The 17,704-nt window shown below is 37.9% G+C and overlaps 1 protein-coding gene across 1 annotated transcript in view; it reads left to right on the top strand.

Annotated features, from left to right (window-relative positions):
• The window catches only part of cntn6 (contactin 6), a 157,569-nt gene that overhangs the window by 108,343 nt on the left and 31,522 nt on the right, over positions 1-17,704 (top strand). The window contains exons 10-15 of the mRNA XM_083531976.1: positions 100-229; positions 363-513; positions 11,176-11,303; positions 15,246-15,418; positions 16,628-16,745; positions 17,066-17,224. Coding sequence (XP_083388102.1) covers positions 100-229; positions 363-513; positions 11,176-11,303; positions 15,246-15,418; positions 16,628-16,745; positions 17,066-17,224 — 859 coding nt within the window. The remainder of the gene's footprint in view (positions 1-99; positions 230-362; positions 514-11,175; positions 11,304-15,245; positions 15,419-16,627; positions 16,746-17,065; positions 17,225-17,704) is intronic.

A 17,704-nucleotide genomic window follows, 5' to 3' on the forward strand; every position in this document is an offset into this window, starting at 1 on the left:
ACTGTCAGTTGCCTTACCTGCCTTAGTTAGAATCTTTTTAACAATATAGTTTGTATTAGCACATTGTAGTCACTGTTGATGGTGTAATTTTGTCCTTAGGACAGAATCCTTATTAATGGAGGCAAGTTCATGCTCTCTAAAGTTACCCAACAGGATTCAGGGATGTATCAGTGTTTGGCTGAGAATGAGCATGGTGTCATTCATGCTAGTGCTGAACTCAAAGTTTTAGGTGAGTGACTTTGTTTTTATCTGAGCATCATAAGAAGGCTAAATATATTCTGACATTGTAACATAAAAACACAAACTAAGATATTACCTAGAACAGACAGCAAATAAAAAAACACTTTTGCTGTTTTATAAAGCTTTTCCTCCAGACTTTTCTAAAGGTCCAGTTAAGAAGTCCACACTTGCTCAAAGAGGAGGTGAAGTCATCATTGAATGCCGGCCACATGCATCCCCTAAGGCCTCCTTCTCATGGAGGAAAGAAGGCAAGCTTCTGAAAAACAGTGAGAGGTAGGGATTACTGACCAAGTATGCAGAGATGGTATGCTTAAGACTTTAGGCCAATTCAGCCATTAAATTCACATTTTAATGCAGTCCGCATCACTCCCCAAGATGTGGGCCTCTTCTTCTTAATCTTCTTTCGGCTGCTCCCATTAGAGGTCACCACAGCGGACCATCCGTCTCCATACCCCTCTTTCCTTTACATCTGCCTCTAAGAGGGACAAGAGGGACATATGCTTTGCCTGTGAGATTCCTATGATCATGTACTGTATTTATCAACCTTGTTCATACATACCTTTGCTCTTTACTTTCACCACCCCAGAGGTTACTGGTGTCTTAATTAATACAGAATTGGTGATATAAGGACTTGTCCATGGACAGATGTTGTTTGGTAGACACTATAGTACTGTATTTTTTTTCCTGATGGCATTTTCACAGAAGACTGCATGCTTAATGGCACACTAATTAATTCACTGGGAGTGCTGTCTCTGGCCCGTGGGGTTTGCATAGGCCAGACAGTCTAGCATGACTGTATCAGGACAGAAGTGTGAGAGAGAGAGAGAGAGAGAGAGAGAGAGAGAGAGAGAGAGAGAAAAGTGTAGCATGGCCGTGTTAGGACAGGTGGCAGGAGAAGCGCATGATCTCCAGTAATAGATGGGGATGAAGAGATGGCCATGGCGGGTCTATCCACACTAGCGGGAATGCTGCCTCTATGACTCACTGCTGCTGTCTGCAAGCCCCAGAGGAGCCGAGTGATTACTGGATGTGAGGGTAAGAGAGAGCTGGAGAGATATGGGAAAGAGAGAGAGAGAGAGAGAGAGAGAGAGAGAGAGAGAGAGAGAGAGATCGCAGGACAAAGAGTTTTACTACTTCTGAATGTCTATGTCAATATATGAACTGCTTTGGCCATACCAGTAAATTGATGATGATTGATGAGGGAGAGAGAGAGAGAGAGAGAGAGAGAGAGAGAGAGAGAGAGAGAGAGAGCAATCAAATCTATCCAGAATTGATCTGACAGAAAGAAGAGAGAGAGAGAGAGAGAGAGAGAGAGAGAGAGAGAGAGAGAGAGAGAGAGAGAGAGAGAGAATTTTTTTATTTCTGAGTATGTTCAGATATGTCAATTTTGTGTGTTGGTAATGCTGCTACTGCTATACTACACTGCCATGCAAGTAAAGTGATCCTTATGCACGTACACAACACACAAATACGGAGAGAGAGAGCGAGCAAGAGAGAGAGAGAGAGAGAGAGAATTGTATTACTTCTGAATATGTTCCGATATGTCAATTATATGTGTTAGTAATGCTGCTACTGCTATACTACACTGCCATGCCAGTAAAGTGATCCTTATGCACACTCACAAATACAGTGAGAGAAAGATAGAGAGAGAGAAACAAAGTAGGGGCAGACCGGGAGATTATATTGGACAGAAAGGGGGAGTGGTTGGAGGTTTTTATTATTCGTAAATGTTACATTGTCAGTACATTAAAGTATTTCTGTACTTTGGCAGTACAGTAGTTCTTTAACCATGCCAGTTAAGCGTGTCTGGACTGAATGAGGCATCCAAAGAAACAAATCTGCTAAAAGTGAAACAAAAACACAGTTTTGTTAAACTTCTGCTCAAAACATTTTATTGTATGTTCTTTTAAAACAAGAAAGAAATACAGTGGAGAGGTTTATAATATATAGTAAGATATAAATGAGATGTGTTGTAATCAGAGCAATAAATATATATATATATATATATATATATATATATATATATATATATATATATATATATATATATATATATATATATAGTAGTTGAACATACAACTGTGTTTTGGCCTTGTGCCTGTGCACATGTCTACATGATCATTGCAGACAATGTGTTCCAGTTAAAGAAGTTATGGTTAAGCTTAAAGAAGTGATTAAGGAAGTGGCCATCCTTCCCAGTCTCATGCAGTTGACTTCGGCTCTGAATCAATGCGCCTCGCCCCATTCCCCACAGCCCTTTTTTTCCGTAACTCTCTGCACTTGCAAGCGCTAGCATCGATTAGCTCTCATATTCCATATGAGGCGGCTCAGCTGCAGAAAAGTAGGGAGGAAAATGATTACAAAGCTGAGCGAATGACTCGATGAGAATATGAATGTGGCCAGAAGTTTTCTTTTCGGTAAGCAGATATTTCTCTCTTTTTTTTTTCATCTATATTCTCCTCCCATCCTCTATTTTTGCCAACTCATTGCCCTCTGAGGTCAGTCACCCAGCGTTTGATTTTGGTCAATAAATCAGAGCAGAAACATCTTTAATGCCATGCCTGTGCTCTGAGCTGTGGTAAATAATTATTAATTTTATAGAAAGTTTGATTTCTTTGTGACTTTCTCTGCTTTGCTGTTTGATTGAGTTGAACAGAAGGCAAGGCTAACCTAATTTATGTATGTTTGTGCTACTGTTCAATATGGTGTTTTTTTTTTCTGTATTAGTAATTAAAAATCTCAACATGGCTGATCATGGTTGGTCAACCCCAAATGCATTTGTACTATTTTTAGTTCTTAGTTTCAGTTACCAAATGCCTTTGCAGTATCTTAAGCCTGGAAAACTAAGATTGCTGTATAGGCTACTCCACTAGTAACATGTCTTAATGCGATATTTTTTATTTGTTTGTTTGTCATTTATTAAATAGTTTGAAGGATACTTCTGCAAACACATTTAAATTATCGTGGTGCTACTTCCTCTTTGTAGTACGCACAGCCTCTTGTACACAATGTTCAATGCCGTTTTTTCTCCAGTTAATATTAAGGTCGTAATTAGCAGCGTAAGTGAGTCAGCACTTTCCTTTTTCACTTTATCTTTCTGGTCTCCATACACCTTTTATTCATCCTATTCACAAGCAACTTTAATCTGACTTGTCATCCCTTACAGCTGTAAGATGATAAGTGATTCATTATTTTTTGCTCTGAAGATTTTCTTTCTCAAATTTTACTCATTTTTCAAAAGGTAAAAAATGTCTGTTTCCAAATCAAGTTTGAATTCAATCAAATCACAGTTAGCTGGTTAGATAGCTACCAAAAATTTAATCTAATCATTGATAATATTTTACATACTGTAAGAGCAATAGGCTTTATTTATTAAAATATTCTTGTCAATGTCTTTGTACTCACATGTGCATGTTGAAAATTGCCAATTACGCCAATCATGCCCATGCTAAACATCAAAATATTAAGGAAATGGGGAAAAGCATGTTGTACAGCTCAGCCAATGTATCTGAGGCAAACATATCCAAAATCCGAGTCAATGATTAGAACTGTGTGTATATACTGTATATTAATATAATATGTATGAATATCACATTTAAGAAAAATCCATCCATATCCAGTTTGATCATTGAGATGCATTCTTCAGTTCTATTTCTGAACATATTCAGCACAGAAATAACATTGGTTTAAAGAGGGCAGCTAATGCCATAATTGTTGCTGCTGTTATGCAGGTAGAAAAAAAAAATTGCTTGTTGCAATTTTTCTTCCCTGTTCAGAATATAAAAACTCTTTCCTATTTTAATTGCATGTGGCGAAAATGATTTGAGGTCCTTGTCTGAGCTTTTTGGGTATTTAGAATAAATTAAGGCAGTTTATTTGGAATTAGCCAAGTTATTCATGAACAGTTTGACAAATAACAAGACATCTGTTTAAAGCAGAAAGGCTAAAGGTAGCTTTAGATTATGTATTGTCAGTAATGAAACAGTATTTAAAACTAACAATGTTGTCTTTCACACAACATAGTATTATGAAATGTGTGAATGTGGGTTAATATATGGTTTGTAATTATAGCCTACACATATATCCTGGGGATGTTCTGAGTTGAAAAAAGTATAAATTAAAAAATTTCTTTTTTTTTTTTTTTTTTTTTTTTTTTTTTTTTTTTTAGTTTTTGACAACTAGGTAGCCTCCCCCTAATGTGCCTTGTCATGGACTATAATGTCAGACTTTTGTTTTGTCTATTGCAAAATTAACTTGCTATTTTTACATGCTATTTTTAATGAGTGTAATTAACTTGTGCAGCAGTTAAACAAGCTAATGCAGGATTTATCTGTATGGCTAGTATATCATATCAGTGAGCCAAAAGCTAGCTCTTAGATTATCTAAAAATAGCAATGCAACAGATCTTCTTCTGGGAAGTACACACTCACGCCAAGAAAACAAGGCTGGACAGACATAAAGGTTTTTCCCGTTCAGAGATGTTAAGCCAAGTTAGATTGTTCTTAGATTGCCCTCAGCAAATGGAGGGTGACCGTAAGAAGCCATGTGGTTTCAGCAGCCTTGCCTTGTTAAAGGAAGACTTAAAATCCAGCAGCAGAGGGTGGGTGTGTGTGCACCTAAATGGACATATTAAGTCTTTCCAGCAGTGGTTTATTCTGTCTGAAATCTTGGTCTTAATTGAAGATGCAGTTCACTGCTTTGTCTCATTATTAAAAACAATCAATCTAGGAGAACTTCTGCAAAGTTTTGTTTTTTTAAGACCTTGATGATATCTACATGCAAATGTATTTTAATTAAATCCAACATTTTGAACTCATAGCTATTTGTGCATTTCAACATCACTGTGGCACATAAGGTTATTTAATATGCACTTCCCAGTACATCAATACTATTTTCTATCCCAGACTGAGTACAAATATGGGCACATGTTTTTGGTACTCTCCAATACTGATACTGATATGGATATTAGTAACCTACTTATATGGATCATATCAAGACGAAAGTCAAACCACAAAGGACACTTTCGAGCTGTGTTTCCATTTAGCCAACTGGCAAGAGCACAACCAACAGCCCTCTTTGATCATTTGCTTTGGCAACTACAGCATTAAATTATGAGCTGGTGAATTTAAATATTTTCAGGGAGAGGGATTTTAAGCCTCTAATATTATAATTAATGCAAACTGTCTAAGTTAAAATATTCCAGAATCTTTTTATTTTTATTTAACAGAAGGAGGGAATTTTTGCCAGACTCTACCATAATAACTGTATAATTAATTAGCAGTTTTAGCCAAACTGACATGGGGAGAGTGTTACTACAGTTGACTAAATATATAACTTCTAGAAAATAAAAAGACATGTAAAAGAAACATGTGAATTACTTTGATGTAAAATTTTGGTTGGAAAACAATATGGAACATTTGATTTAGCTCTGTTTTGTTTCCATGCTTTCAAATAATGGCCAAGAAAGTGCACACAGAGACAGGCCCATGGTTTATATTGTTAGTAATTTGTTTTAAATGCGTTGACGGGATTTATCTAGCTATCACCCCAAAACCAAAAGATCTGGGACACTGTGTAAACTGTAAATAAAATCGGAATGCAAGTATGTGCAAATTTTATGAACCCATATTTCATTCAACATATCAAAAAAAGTTAGGATGGGGTAAAACACTTACTTGCTACACAAGTAAGTGTTTATATTGTTTATATTGTTTATAAAGAAAAATTTACTAATTAGGCAACAGGTGAGTAATATGTAATCAGTAATATGGGCAGAGTCTCTCATAAGTTAAGATGGAGAGGGGTTCACCAATCTGCAAAAACTGTCTTAAAAAACAATCTGGAATTATTTTCAACATCAAATTGTGAAGACCAATTATTATTTGATGCTTGGAATGTGAATTTTGTGCCCTCAGACAGCACTGCATTTGAAACAGGTATGATTTTGGTATGGCAATCACTGCATTGGGTCCAGAAATCAGTGTCTGTGAACAAATCAGCTTGCTGTGCCCTCCACAAATCATGCAAAAAAAAAGTAATGTGTTAAAAACGCAACTTCTCTGGACTAGAGTTTAGTTACAATTGACTGAGGCAAAATGGAACACTTCTGCCAAACTCTCTGCCACTGGTCCGAGGCAGATCTTTGGCACCGTAGGGGCCCCTAGTTTGACATAGTTGTCTCTGCTGCTGCTGCATTTTCCATTCTGCTGTCTTCAGGGTCTCCTTCTATAGGCTCTTCTTTGCTCAAAGATGGTAAGGAGCCGCTGCTCTCCTTATTAGGTTCCAGTCGAGTCTGATTTCCCCATCTCGCCAACATGCCATGTGCTCTGGGGCTTTCCACAACATGGGTGCTGGAGTGGCGCTGTCCATTCAGCACCTCTCTGACAGTCGTGTTCGAAATGATTGTCTTTCCAGGTGCTTGAGTCCTTAGCCCAGTGTCCGCTGGCGGTGCCGAATGCCATTTTAGGTTTTGATTTCCAGGGACAGGGCTAACTGGCAGTATCCTTTTGTTGGGTCCAAAGTAGAGATGAACCTGGTTCTTCCCAGGTGGTTTACTAGGTCGTCTATTTTAGGAAGTGGGTAGCTGTCAAACTCGGAGACCTGTTTGAGCTTGCGGAAGTTGTTACATAATTTGAGGCACCCGTTTAGCTTTGGCACAACGATGATGGTCAGCCAACTAGAGGCTGGCAGACTGCTTGATTATTCTGTCCTGTGCGACGACGGGCATTTGGAACCTTATTTGGACGTTGGCGCTCTACCACCCTCAGCAAAGACTTAATTTTGTGTTGCACTAGGTGGGTCTGACCCCGCACTGTCAAAAAGACGTTCGCAAATTGATCAACCATCTCTGTTAAGTCCTGCCGTTGCCTGGGTGTTAGATCCTCTCCCCTTTTGGACCAAGCTACACCCCGCAGGATCTGTGGTTGAGGTGCAAAAACACTGACACAGCAGGATTTGTCTTTTCAATATTTTTAACACTTTACTGTGATATATTTGAGTGTTTGTTGTACCCAGCTGCTGCAGGCAATAGTTCACTGGGCCGATTTTCTTAAGGACCTTGTACAGGCCTTGCCAGCAGGATAGAAACTTGCAGGTTGTATTTTAAAGCAGAAGTGGCACCCTGGCTGGAACTCCCTTGGCTTTGCTGGGTGGTTATATGTATGCTGCTGTTCGATGTCTTTATCTATGCAATTCAGCATCTCCTGTGCATATTCGATCAGAGACCAATATGGGGATGGCTGTTCCTCCGATGCCTCTTTGGCTACGTCCAGCAGTTCTTGAGGTCTCCTTCTGAACAGGAGTTCAAATGGTGTGAGCCCTGTTGATGCTTGTGGTGTTTCCCTTATTGCAAAGAGGTCGTAGGGAAGGAGGAGGTTCTAAATTCTCCCTTCCTCATCCTCAACTCGTCTGAGCATTTTTTTAACGTCTGGTTGAATCGTTTCATGAGTTTGTCTTGTTCTGGGTGGTAGGCCAATGTCCTGAAGCATTTCAACTGCAACAGTCGGCAGAGAACTGACTAAAATTTTACTTTGATACCAAAGATGTACCTTGATTGGTTAGTAGGTCCTTTGGGATTCTCACACGGCTGAAGAGTGTCATTAGTTTCCTGTCGATGTTCTTCGCGGTGGCCTTACTCAGGGGGACTGCCTCATTGTCATTGTCATTGGCCCTGCATGTTTAAGCAATAATGTTAACCGCATACTGCATTTATTGCAACACCATGTTTTTATAGTAGAAGATTCCAAAATTCAAAATACATTTCATAAAAACATCTGGTGCATCAAAACAAAACAAAAAATGACAAAAAAGACCCAGGACCATTGAGCAATAAGAATCTTGTATTAGACACAAATAGGACAACTTTCCTCTCACAAAACTTAAGCAAATGATCTTCTTCGTCCCCGGATGTATAGGGACTGTTGTCAAAGATAGGAAGTAACACATTTTTCATTACTGTACTTAATTAGATTTTACTATTATCAGTACTTTACTTTCTAATAAATTTTTTTGGACAACATTTTACTTTCACTAATTACATATTTTACACAAATATCTGTACTTTATATTTCTTACATTTTTAAACCAGGCTTTAAGTTGTAATCTATCTGTGACATAATCTATATTTTTTCTTTTTTAACCTACCACTGGTGTATAATTTCCTGGCTACCCCACACCACAGACTAAGGCTAGCCTTTAAAGCTAATAAGCAAGGCAGAAGGCGACAAAAAACATTTTAAGATGACTGAGAACAGAGACATTCCTGATTACCTGATCGTCATCATCTTTTCTCTGCTTGTGTTCTATATGGTGGTTGTTCAGCCTGGATACACTTATTATTATTAAAGATGATGGTCCTCAGATCTGTAAGTTCCTTGGGCCTCGGGTGACACTCTGTCTCTGAATTTCACGATGCCTAGCACTCGTGCTAGGCTGGGGCTGCGCCCGCTAAGCAGCCCAATTAGTGTGGAAAGGGAGGGACCGCAGGAATGCCACCGACTGTTTCTTGGCTATCTGGGACTTTTCAACGACCATATTCACGACTTTGCTGAACAGGCCAGTCAGCACCACAGGGGGTGCAAACAAATCTGATAGGGGGAGCCAGAGGTGTCTCTCTGTGGACCAGAGTGGACATAGACCGGTCGAGCTCTTTTGTGGCCCTGAGAACCAGGTCTGTAACACGACGCACTCTAGGATCCCATCACTCATTCTCGCATCTAGCTGACAGACAGTCGGCCTGATAAGCCTTAAACATGCCCATGATGTGGGGCAGGACTGGGGCCTTAAGGGACGATGCAGCACCCAGGAAGAGATAGCAATACCCTGGTGTGGAGGTAGTGACGTAGATTGCAGGAAACATTCGTCCAGCTTGCTTAGGGGAGCGCAGCACTCTCCTCACAGGGGGAAGAAACCGCTTAAAGCGTGCTTCCGATAATTAAGCGGGGTTGAGAACAGCAAGGAGCAGGAGCGCCCTCCTCAAAAACAGCTCTCTGGAGTAGAGCATCCGCATGGACATATAGTCGCAATGCGGGCAGCTGGCTCCTTCGAGAGCCAACCGAGCATGCTCCACTGTCAGACAAGCCACACACAGTCTAAAAGGCTGCTTGCCTTTATAACTTTTCTTTCTTTCCATTTTTTTAAATATGTTACTGAATACCAATACTTGATAACACAGACACACACAGAGCGTCTCCTGAACAAACAAAACATAGCACCGTCTACTCGGCAAATGCTTTTATAGCTTTCTAGTTGTGCTGTCACTCCGCCGGTGCCGTCGCATCTTTCTGTTGTTCAGATTACACACGTGATTCAGACACGTGATTCAGAGTGACTCATTTTATTGCCTTAGAATGGCGCGTTGTAAATTAAAGAATGAAAGATAATGGCTGATTATCAAGAATAATATATTGTTTTTAATCAATTGTTAATTTTTACTACTAGAACTCTTTCTGATTGTATGTCTAATATATATATATATATATATATATATATATATATATATATATATATATATATATATATATATATATATATATATATATATATTTATAATATACTAATAACTGGTTGGGCCACCCTTAGCAGCAACAACTGCAATCAAGCATTTGCGATAACTTGCAATGAGTCTGTTACAGCACTGTGAAGGAATTTTAGTCCACTCATCTATGCAGAATTGTTGTAATTCAGCCACATTGGAGAGTTTTTGAGCATAAACCACCTTTTCAAGGTCATGCCACAGCTTCTCAATAGGAAACAGGTCAGGTTTGACTAGGCCAGTCCAAAGTCTTCATTTTGTTTTTCTTTAGCCATTCAGAGGTGGACTTGCTGGTGTGTTTTGGATCATTGTCCTGCTGCAGAACCCAAGTTCACTTCAGCTTGAGTTTACGAACAGATGGCTAGACATTCTCCTTCAGGATTTTATTGGTGAACAGCAGAATGCATGGTTGCATTTATCACAGCAAGTCTTCCAGGTCCTGAAGCAGCAAAACAGCCCCAGACTATCAAACTACCACCTCTGCCATGCAGACCATTTTTGCCCAGTCTCTTTCTTATGGTGGAGTCATGAACACTGACCTTAACTCTCCACTGTTCCATGTTTTTGCCATTTGTGAATGGCTCTTACTGTGATTTGCTGGAGTCCCAAAGCTTTAGAAATGGCTTTATAACCTTTTCCAGACTGATAGATCTCAATTACTTTCTTTATCATTCGTTTCTGAATTTCTTTGGATCTTGGCATAATGTCTAGCTTTTAAGGATCTTTTGGTCTACTTTACTTTGTCAGGCAGGTCCTATTTAAGAGATTTCTTGGTTGCGAACTGGTGTGGCAGTAATCAGGCCTGGGTGTGGCTAGAGAAATTAAACTCAGGTGTGATAAACTGCAGTTTTAACAGGGGGGCAAACACTTTTTCACAGAGGGCCATTAAGTTTGAAAGTTTATTTTTATTTATTTTTTATTTTTTTTATGTGATATATTTTAGAAAGATTGTATTGTTCCTTTTCCTTTTCACAGAGTTTGCACTGCTTGATTTGCTTTGATTGACATTATTAATTGTGAAATGAGGCCAGAAAGCTGTCAATTCATCTTGTCTGTTCATTGGCACCACATCATATACTAGACATTTGCACATATTATCACAAGGTTCTGCAAGTATTTTTTTTGTTTATAAAGTAAAATGAGCACAGTGTCAAACTGATATCAGTATGGATCAAGCAATATTACTTTACAAAGCTGAGGTTTACACTGCTGTAGTCTGCCAGAAGTGAAGTTTGACACTTGAACTTTTTTTTTTTTTTTTTTTTTTGCATTATGAGCTTCAGAGTATCTTATGTATGGGGACTAGAGTTTTATGTTTTGTTACAGCTGTCTCAGTACAACTTTTTTTTAAAGCCCTTATAAAAGAGAGGATGATTCATCCATTATCTTTATTTTTTCAACAGAAGGACAATCTCAGATGATGGCACCCTGCGGATTACCAATGTGAGTGAGTCAGATGCAGGTAGATACACATGCGTGGCACAAAACCTGTTCGGTGTGGCCAGCAGCAGAGGAACATTGATGGTCAAAGGTACAATTCCATAAACCAAAAACATATCCCCTTCTTTTTTTTTGTTTAAATCCTGGCTCAGGAAAGCAGCCGAAAAAAATATGACTAAGCCAAGCATGAAATTGATAATGAAATATATAGTTGTTTTATGTCCCTGCCAGCTTTGACAGAGATATAACTCATCCATGCTTTTGTCAGCTGTGAGTCATTGGTCAAATCAGTAGCATGAGAAAACCTTTGTGAACTGCAGGAATGAGGGCGGATTGATAAAAAATAAAAAGTAGGTTTTGTAGGTTTGTTCTATATTTTTATATCACTATTTTGGCTTGTATATGACATTTTACATTTCCCTAAGACATGCAAATGAATCAGTTTAGAATTAGTCTAAATTGGACCAATACACATTTCTTTTCACAGCAGCTGTTCCATGTTCAGTGTGCAGCTGCCTCAGACCTGTTAATCAAAGAAACACTGACAGCAATACAGAGCTATCACAAACTCTTTTATCAGAAAAAAAGAAAAACAGGTCTCTTAGAATGACAAGAGCTTTGTGATCCGGTCTAGTCAGCAGTATCAAAGCCTTTATATTGGTAAACAATTTGCTCCTTGTTGACTGAAAAACTGATGATAAAAAAATAAAAAACTTAGCATCTTTTCCATGTATGATAGCTGCCAACAATAGCAGTCATATACTGTATGAGGCTACTATATATAAAGACCATTTGAAATCTAACATGAGATGTTATTGAAATGTGTTTGGTACTTTTGTCATGAAATTACTCTTGAGGCTATAATCAAATGTGCAGCCTGTCTCTAAGACAAATGTATGTCTGAAATCCTCTTTACAACAACAAACTCTAGTCTGACATGTTATCAGATAGATTTGAAAAGTTGATGAATCATTGTTACAGAGGTTGTACATAACAGGCTTGACACAAGATTTCTCTTAAAGTTTTTTATAAAATTTTTTATAAAGATATTTTATTTTTAAAGATTCTACTGTAACATTTTAAGTGCATTTATTTTGTGAGTAGAATAGCTATTGAGAATGTGTGTATATATATATATATATATATATATATATATATATATATATATATATATATATATATATATATATATATATATATATATAATTATTTATTTATTTATTTATATACACTCACCGGCCACTTTATTAGGTACACCTGTCCAACTGCTTGTTAACGCAAATTTCTAATCAGCCAATCACATGGCAGCAACTCAATGTATTTAGGCATGTAGACATGGTCAAGACGATCTGCTGCAGTTCAAACCAAGCGTCGGAATGGGGAAGAAAGGTGATTTAAGTGACTTTGAACGTGGCATGGTTGCCAGACGGGCTGGTCTGAGTATTTTAGAAACTGCTGATCTACTGGGATTTTCACGCACAACCATCTCTAGGGTTTACAGAGAATGGTCCGAAAAATTTAAAATATCCAGTGAACGGCAGTTCTGTGGGCGCAAATGCCTTGTTGATGCCAGAGGTCAGAGGAGAATGGCCAGACTGGTTCAAGCTGATAGAAAGGCAATAGTAACTTAAATAACCACTCGTTACAAAAGAGGTATGCAGAAGAGCATCTCTGAATGCACAACACGTCGAACCTTGAGGCGGATGGGCTACAGCAGCAGAAGACCACACCGGGTGCCACTCCTGACAGCTAAGAACAGGAAACTGAGGCTACAATTTGCACAGGCTCACCAAAATTGGACAATAAAAGATTGGAAAAATGTTGCCTGGTCTGATGAGTCTCGATTTCTGCTGTGAATTTCGCGTCAACAACATGAAAGCATGGATCCATCCTTCTTTGTATCAACTCTTTAGGCTGGTGCTGGTGGTGTAATGGTGTGGGGGATATTTTCTTGGCACACTTTGGGCCCATTAGTAACAATTGAGCATCGTGTCAACGCCACAGCCTACCTGATTATTGTTGCTGACCATGTCCATCCCTTTATGACCACAGTGTACCCATCTTTTGATGGCTACTTCCAGCAGGATAACGTGCCATGTTATAATGCTCAAATCATCTCAGACTGGTTTCTTGAACATGACAATGAGTTCACTGTACTCAAATGGCCTCCACAGTCACCAGATCTCAATCCAATAGAGCACCTTTGGGATGTGGTGGAACGGGAGATTCGCATCATGGATGTGCAGCCGACAAATCTTCAGCAACGGCGTGATGCTATCATGTCAATATGGACCAAAATCTCTGAGGAATGTTTTCAGTACCTTGTTGAATCTAATCCATAAAGGATTAAGGCAGTTCTGAAGGCAAAAGGGTGTCCAACCCGGTACTAGTAAGATGTACCTAATAAAGTGGCCGGTGAGTGTATAATTTTATTTTTATATAATTTTATTTATTTATTTATTTATTTATTTATTTATTTATTTATTTATTTATTTATTTTATTTTTTTGTATGGTGTGGTGCAAGTACAGGTATTGAGGGACATTGTAGTAGAAGTCCAGATAGAGTGATTGAGTCTTGTGGGAGGGACTTGCCATCTAGATTTTACTACAGTACATACTTTAGAATGTACTTAATGCTGTGCTATGTTTTGAAGAATAATTCAGACACAAAATAATCAGCATCTGAAAGGCATATGAAAATAGAGACATAGTTAGATGTTGTTATTATACAAATACAAACACGCTCAGATATGTTTATCTGGTTGACCTCTTGAAGATCTTTCATTGGCATACATTATATGGTCAAATAATGTGGACACCTAACTACACTTGTATGTACTTTTCTGTAAGGGGGTTTACACTAGGTTTTAATTTTAGGCATTTATAAAAAAAATTCCTGCATTTAGCAGACACCTTTCCCCAGGGTGACTGAGTAGTTGAAGATTGCTGGGATTTGAGCTTAGGACTATCCAATCAGAAGTCAAAGGTCTTATCCATTGAGCTACCATTTCCCACCAGATTTTGGAACATCAGTGTGGGGATTTGTTCATTCAGTCACAAGCGCATTAGAGAGATTGGGCACTGATGTAAGCTTTGGTGCACAGTCAGCTTTCCGAATCATCCCTAACGTTTTCAGTGGGTTGAGTTCAAGGCTCTGTGCTGGCCACTTCAGCTCCAACCTTGGTGAACCATCTTTCCATGTTTTGTGCACATGGGCATTATCATACTGGAGCATGCTTGGGAGCATGCTCTTCATTGCAAAGAAGGGAATTTGTAACTTCACTTTGTATACAATTCTTGTTTTGTTTCAAAGAAGCCACATTGAAAATGTGATTGACAGGTGTCTAGTAACTTTTGGCTATATAGTGTTTATTGAGCTAGTTAATGCTACAATGCTATATAAAAAAATTCCAAACCTATATCTAATTTTTATAGTTAAAAGAAAATGCTGTTATGAAAAAATCACTTTTCTTTGTGAAAAGCAGTGAAATGCACCTAAAAGTTAAACTACACAAACCCAACGCCCTTCCCACAAACACACACACACACACACACACACACACACACACACACACACACACACACACACACACACACACACACAGAGAGAGAGAGAGAAACGCACATCTATATACTTAAACTCCTAATTATAAAGCCAGAGTTTAGATGAGATCATCAAATGATCAAAATGTATCCACCTGCAGACCCTTGTGAAGCTTCTCTTGATTAGTCATTGTTACTAGACATGCACATAATTGCACATCAGTATTCATAGACAAAATCGGACCATCTGTCATCACACTTCCTCTGAGATTTTAAATGGTGTTTAAATAAGGTTCACCTTTTTTTAGCATTTACCTGACTTGAGACTAATGACTGGTTGAGTTTATTACCGGTGTGACATGACTTCTCTTGCAGACTGTAAACCTAATAGAAAACTTAAATTATAGTTTTTAGTACGTTAGTATAACCCCAAAGACACCCATTAAAACAGCAATAATTTTTTACCATTTTTTTTTTTTCTCTAAACAGAACCAACCAAAATTGCAGTTCCTCCACTGAGTATGGATGCCACAGTGGGTGAGAGCATAGTTCTGCCATGCAGGGTGTCCAGAGACTCCAACATGGACCTCATCTTCAAGTGGTTCTTCAACGGGAAACTTGTCGATTTCACCCGCCATGAACATTTTGAGATGATTGGAGGGGTAAGTCTCTAAAGCTAGATATCCGACACTCTCCAAGTGTCTAAGTGCCATAATGCTTTTACACGGTATACAGGTTCTTTCTTGAAAGCTACTTATTTAGAATAAAGCTAGACTTTTTGTGCAGCTGTGGCAGCTAAACTTTAAAACCTCCAAATGCTCTTTTGTAGTTTTTTCTTTACTAATCAGGGACATGGAGAACAAGAGCTGTGTCTGGCTGCTCGGTGAACAGAAAAGCACACAAATGTGTCTGATTACAGGATTTAATCCACATATTAAACATAAGAAAGTCTCTCCATTTAAAGGCTGCCTTTAATTTTATTTCCAGCCCATAATCAAAAAAATGTGTACTGGCTTACATTAAAACAAGTAAACCGAGACATCTTGATTCGTTTTTTGTTGTTCATTTAAATATGTTCAGTATTTCATTGCTGTCTGGCTTTTGTTTCTGAAACACATTGAAGAACAGGAATCACCATGGCAGTAAAAATAGTAGTAGGAAGGCCAAAGTTTAATCATATATGGAGATTGTTGTATTGAGTGTGCTAATGCATATAATCACTACAATATCAAATATCCATTACATAATGAAAAAATGATATCACAAAAATAAATCAAAAGAATTTTTATAATAATGTCATAACACAATTATTAGCACAGTTCTTTACTAAGTGTTTAGTCAAAACCTGCACTACTGATGCAAAACTGTTTTTAATATTTTTAAATGGTATTTAGTGCCTATGTTAAAAGGTCAAGGGTAAAGATGAAAGGACAGTTATTTTTCTTAATTTTTAAAAGAGCTTTAATGTTATTGTGTTTATGACTATGCATGTAAAAATGTTTGCAGTGTGTCTTGCTTGAAAACAAAAAAACATTTTGAAAGATCTGCTTATTATTACATGCTTACCTGATGAGTTCCACTTCCACGTTCAGAATGTTCCATCAGTAGGAGGCTTATACAGCATTTAAACTTGACATTATTTATTGTCTTGGTCAGTAAGTTACATGCTGTGATTAATTGTAATAGACAGCTTAAAGATTTTATGAGCTTATGTCATTTTGGTAATTTGTAATGTTTTTTTTTATATTTTACTATTTAGTCGACTGGTTAGAGATGATTACAGTATATTGTTGGGTGTGGAGGCATTAATACATGCATTTTAGTATAAGTAATTTTACTTTATTTTATTTTTATTTTTATTTTTTTTATAGGGAGCGTCCGGTGACCTAATGGTTCGTAACATTCAGCTAAAACACTCTGGGAAATACGTGTGTATGGTCCATACAGCGATGGACAGCGTCTCAGCTGCAGCTGATTTGATTGTCAGAGGTACATACAGCTCCTTATAGGTACTACAACTCCAAACCCCACCCCTCTGTCTCAAACTCTTGCCCGATTCCCTTCTGTTTCTATCACAGTTTCCAACAAATGAAAAATAAAAGACTTTAACATTTCTATACCACTTGCTCTGAGAAAGATTAAATGCATCCTTCCTTAGATTACCTGAAACTGCACAATATTCAAAACTGTGTCTCTGCAACATGGCCCTCTATATACTTATTTGGTTTGCATGTTTGTATATATTTATAGTAGATATGACTATTCTGATGATTTAAGTCCTTGTCACATGACATTTTTTTCTATCATAGGGCCCCCCAGTTGCCCTGAACGAATTGTGGTGGGGGAAGTCACTGACCAGACAGTTCAGCTCTCATGGAGTCCTAGTCCTGATAATCACAGTCCCATCACACATTACATTGTGCAGGTCCGAAGTGATTTCTCCATTGGCTGGCAGGCTGTAAAAACAGGTATACTGAACTCATAAAAATATAAATTTATATGACCCTAACTTAAATAGTCAGTGTCTATTGTTTATTGCTGATGTATAATTAAACTATGCATGTGAGGACATGCAAGAATGACGCACATAAACTATGATAGTTCAGAACTTGGGCTTTAATAAAGCTGTTGGATGCAATAGATAATTTAACATGTAGAACAAGCTTTAGTAACTGTATTTTTTGTATTAAGCTTGCAAAAGCAACAATTACCTTTAGTATAGTCCAGTGGCCAGGATGGTGACTCAGTCTTTTGGTACTCATTTATTTTTGTATATATCCTGGAGGAAATAAAACCTGGTCTTTCAGAAAGCACTGCTGAATCCCCCAAATAAAACAAAATGGTATCAACATCATGATAAAACTTTGGATTTGCAACCTTTGCAACACTGTGTTCTGGAGAAACTGTTCACCAAATTAAGTCTATTTTATTGTTAATCTATCCCTGAA

This window comes from Silurus aristotelis (genome assembly GCF_946808225.1).
Source record: "Silurus aristotelis genome assembly, chromosome: 2".
Taxonomy (NCBI): Eukaryota; Metazoa; Chordata; class Actinopteri; order Siluriformes; family Siluridae; genus Silurus; species Silurus aristotelis.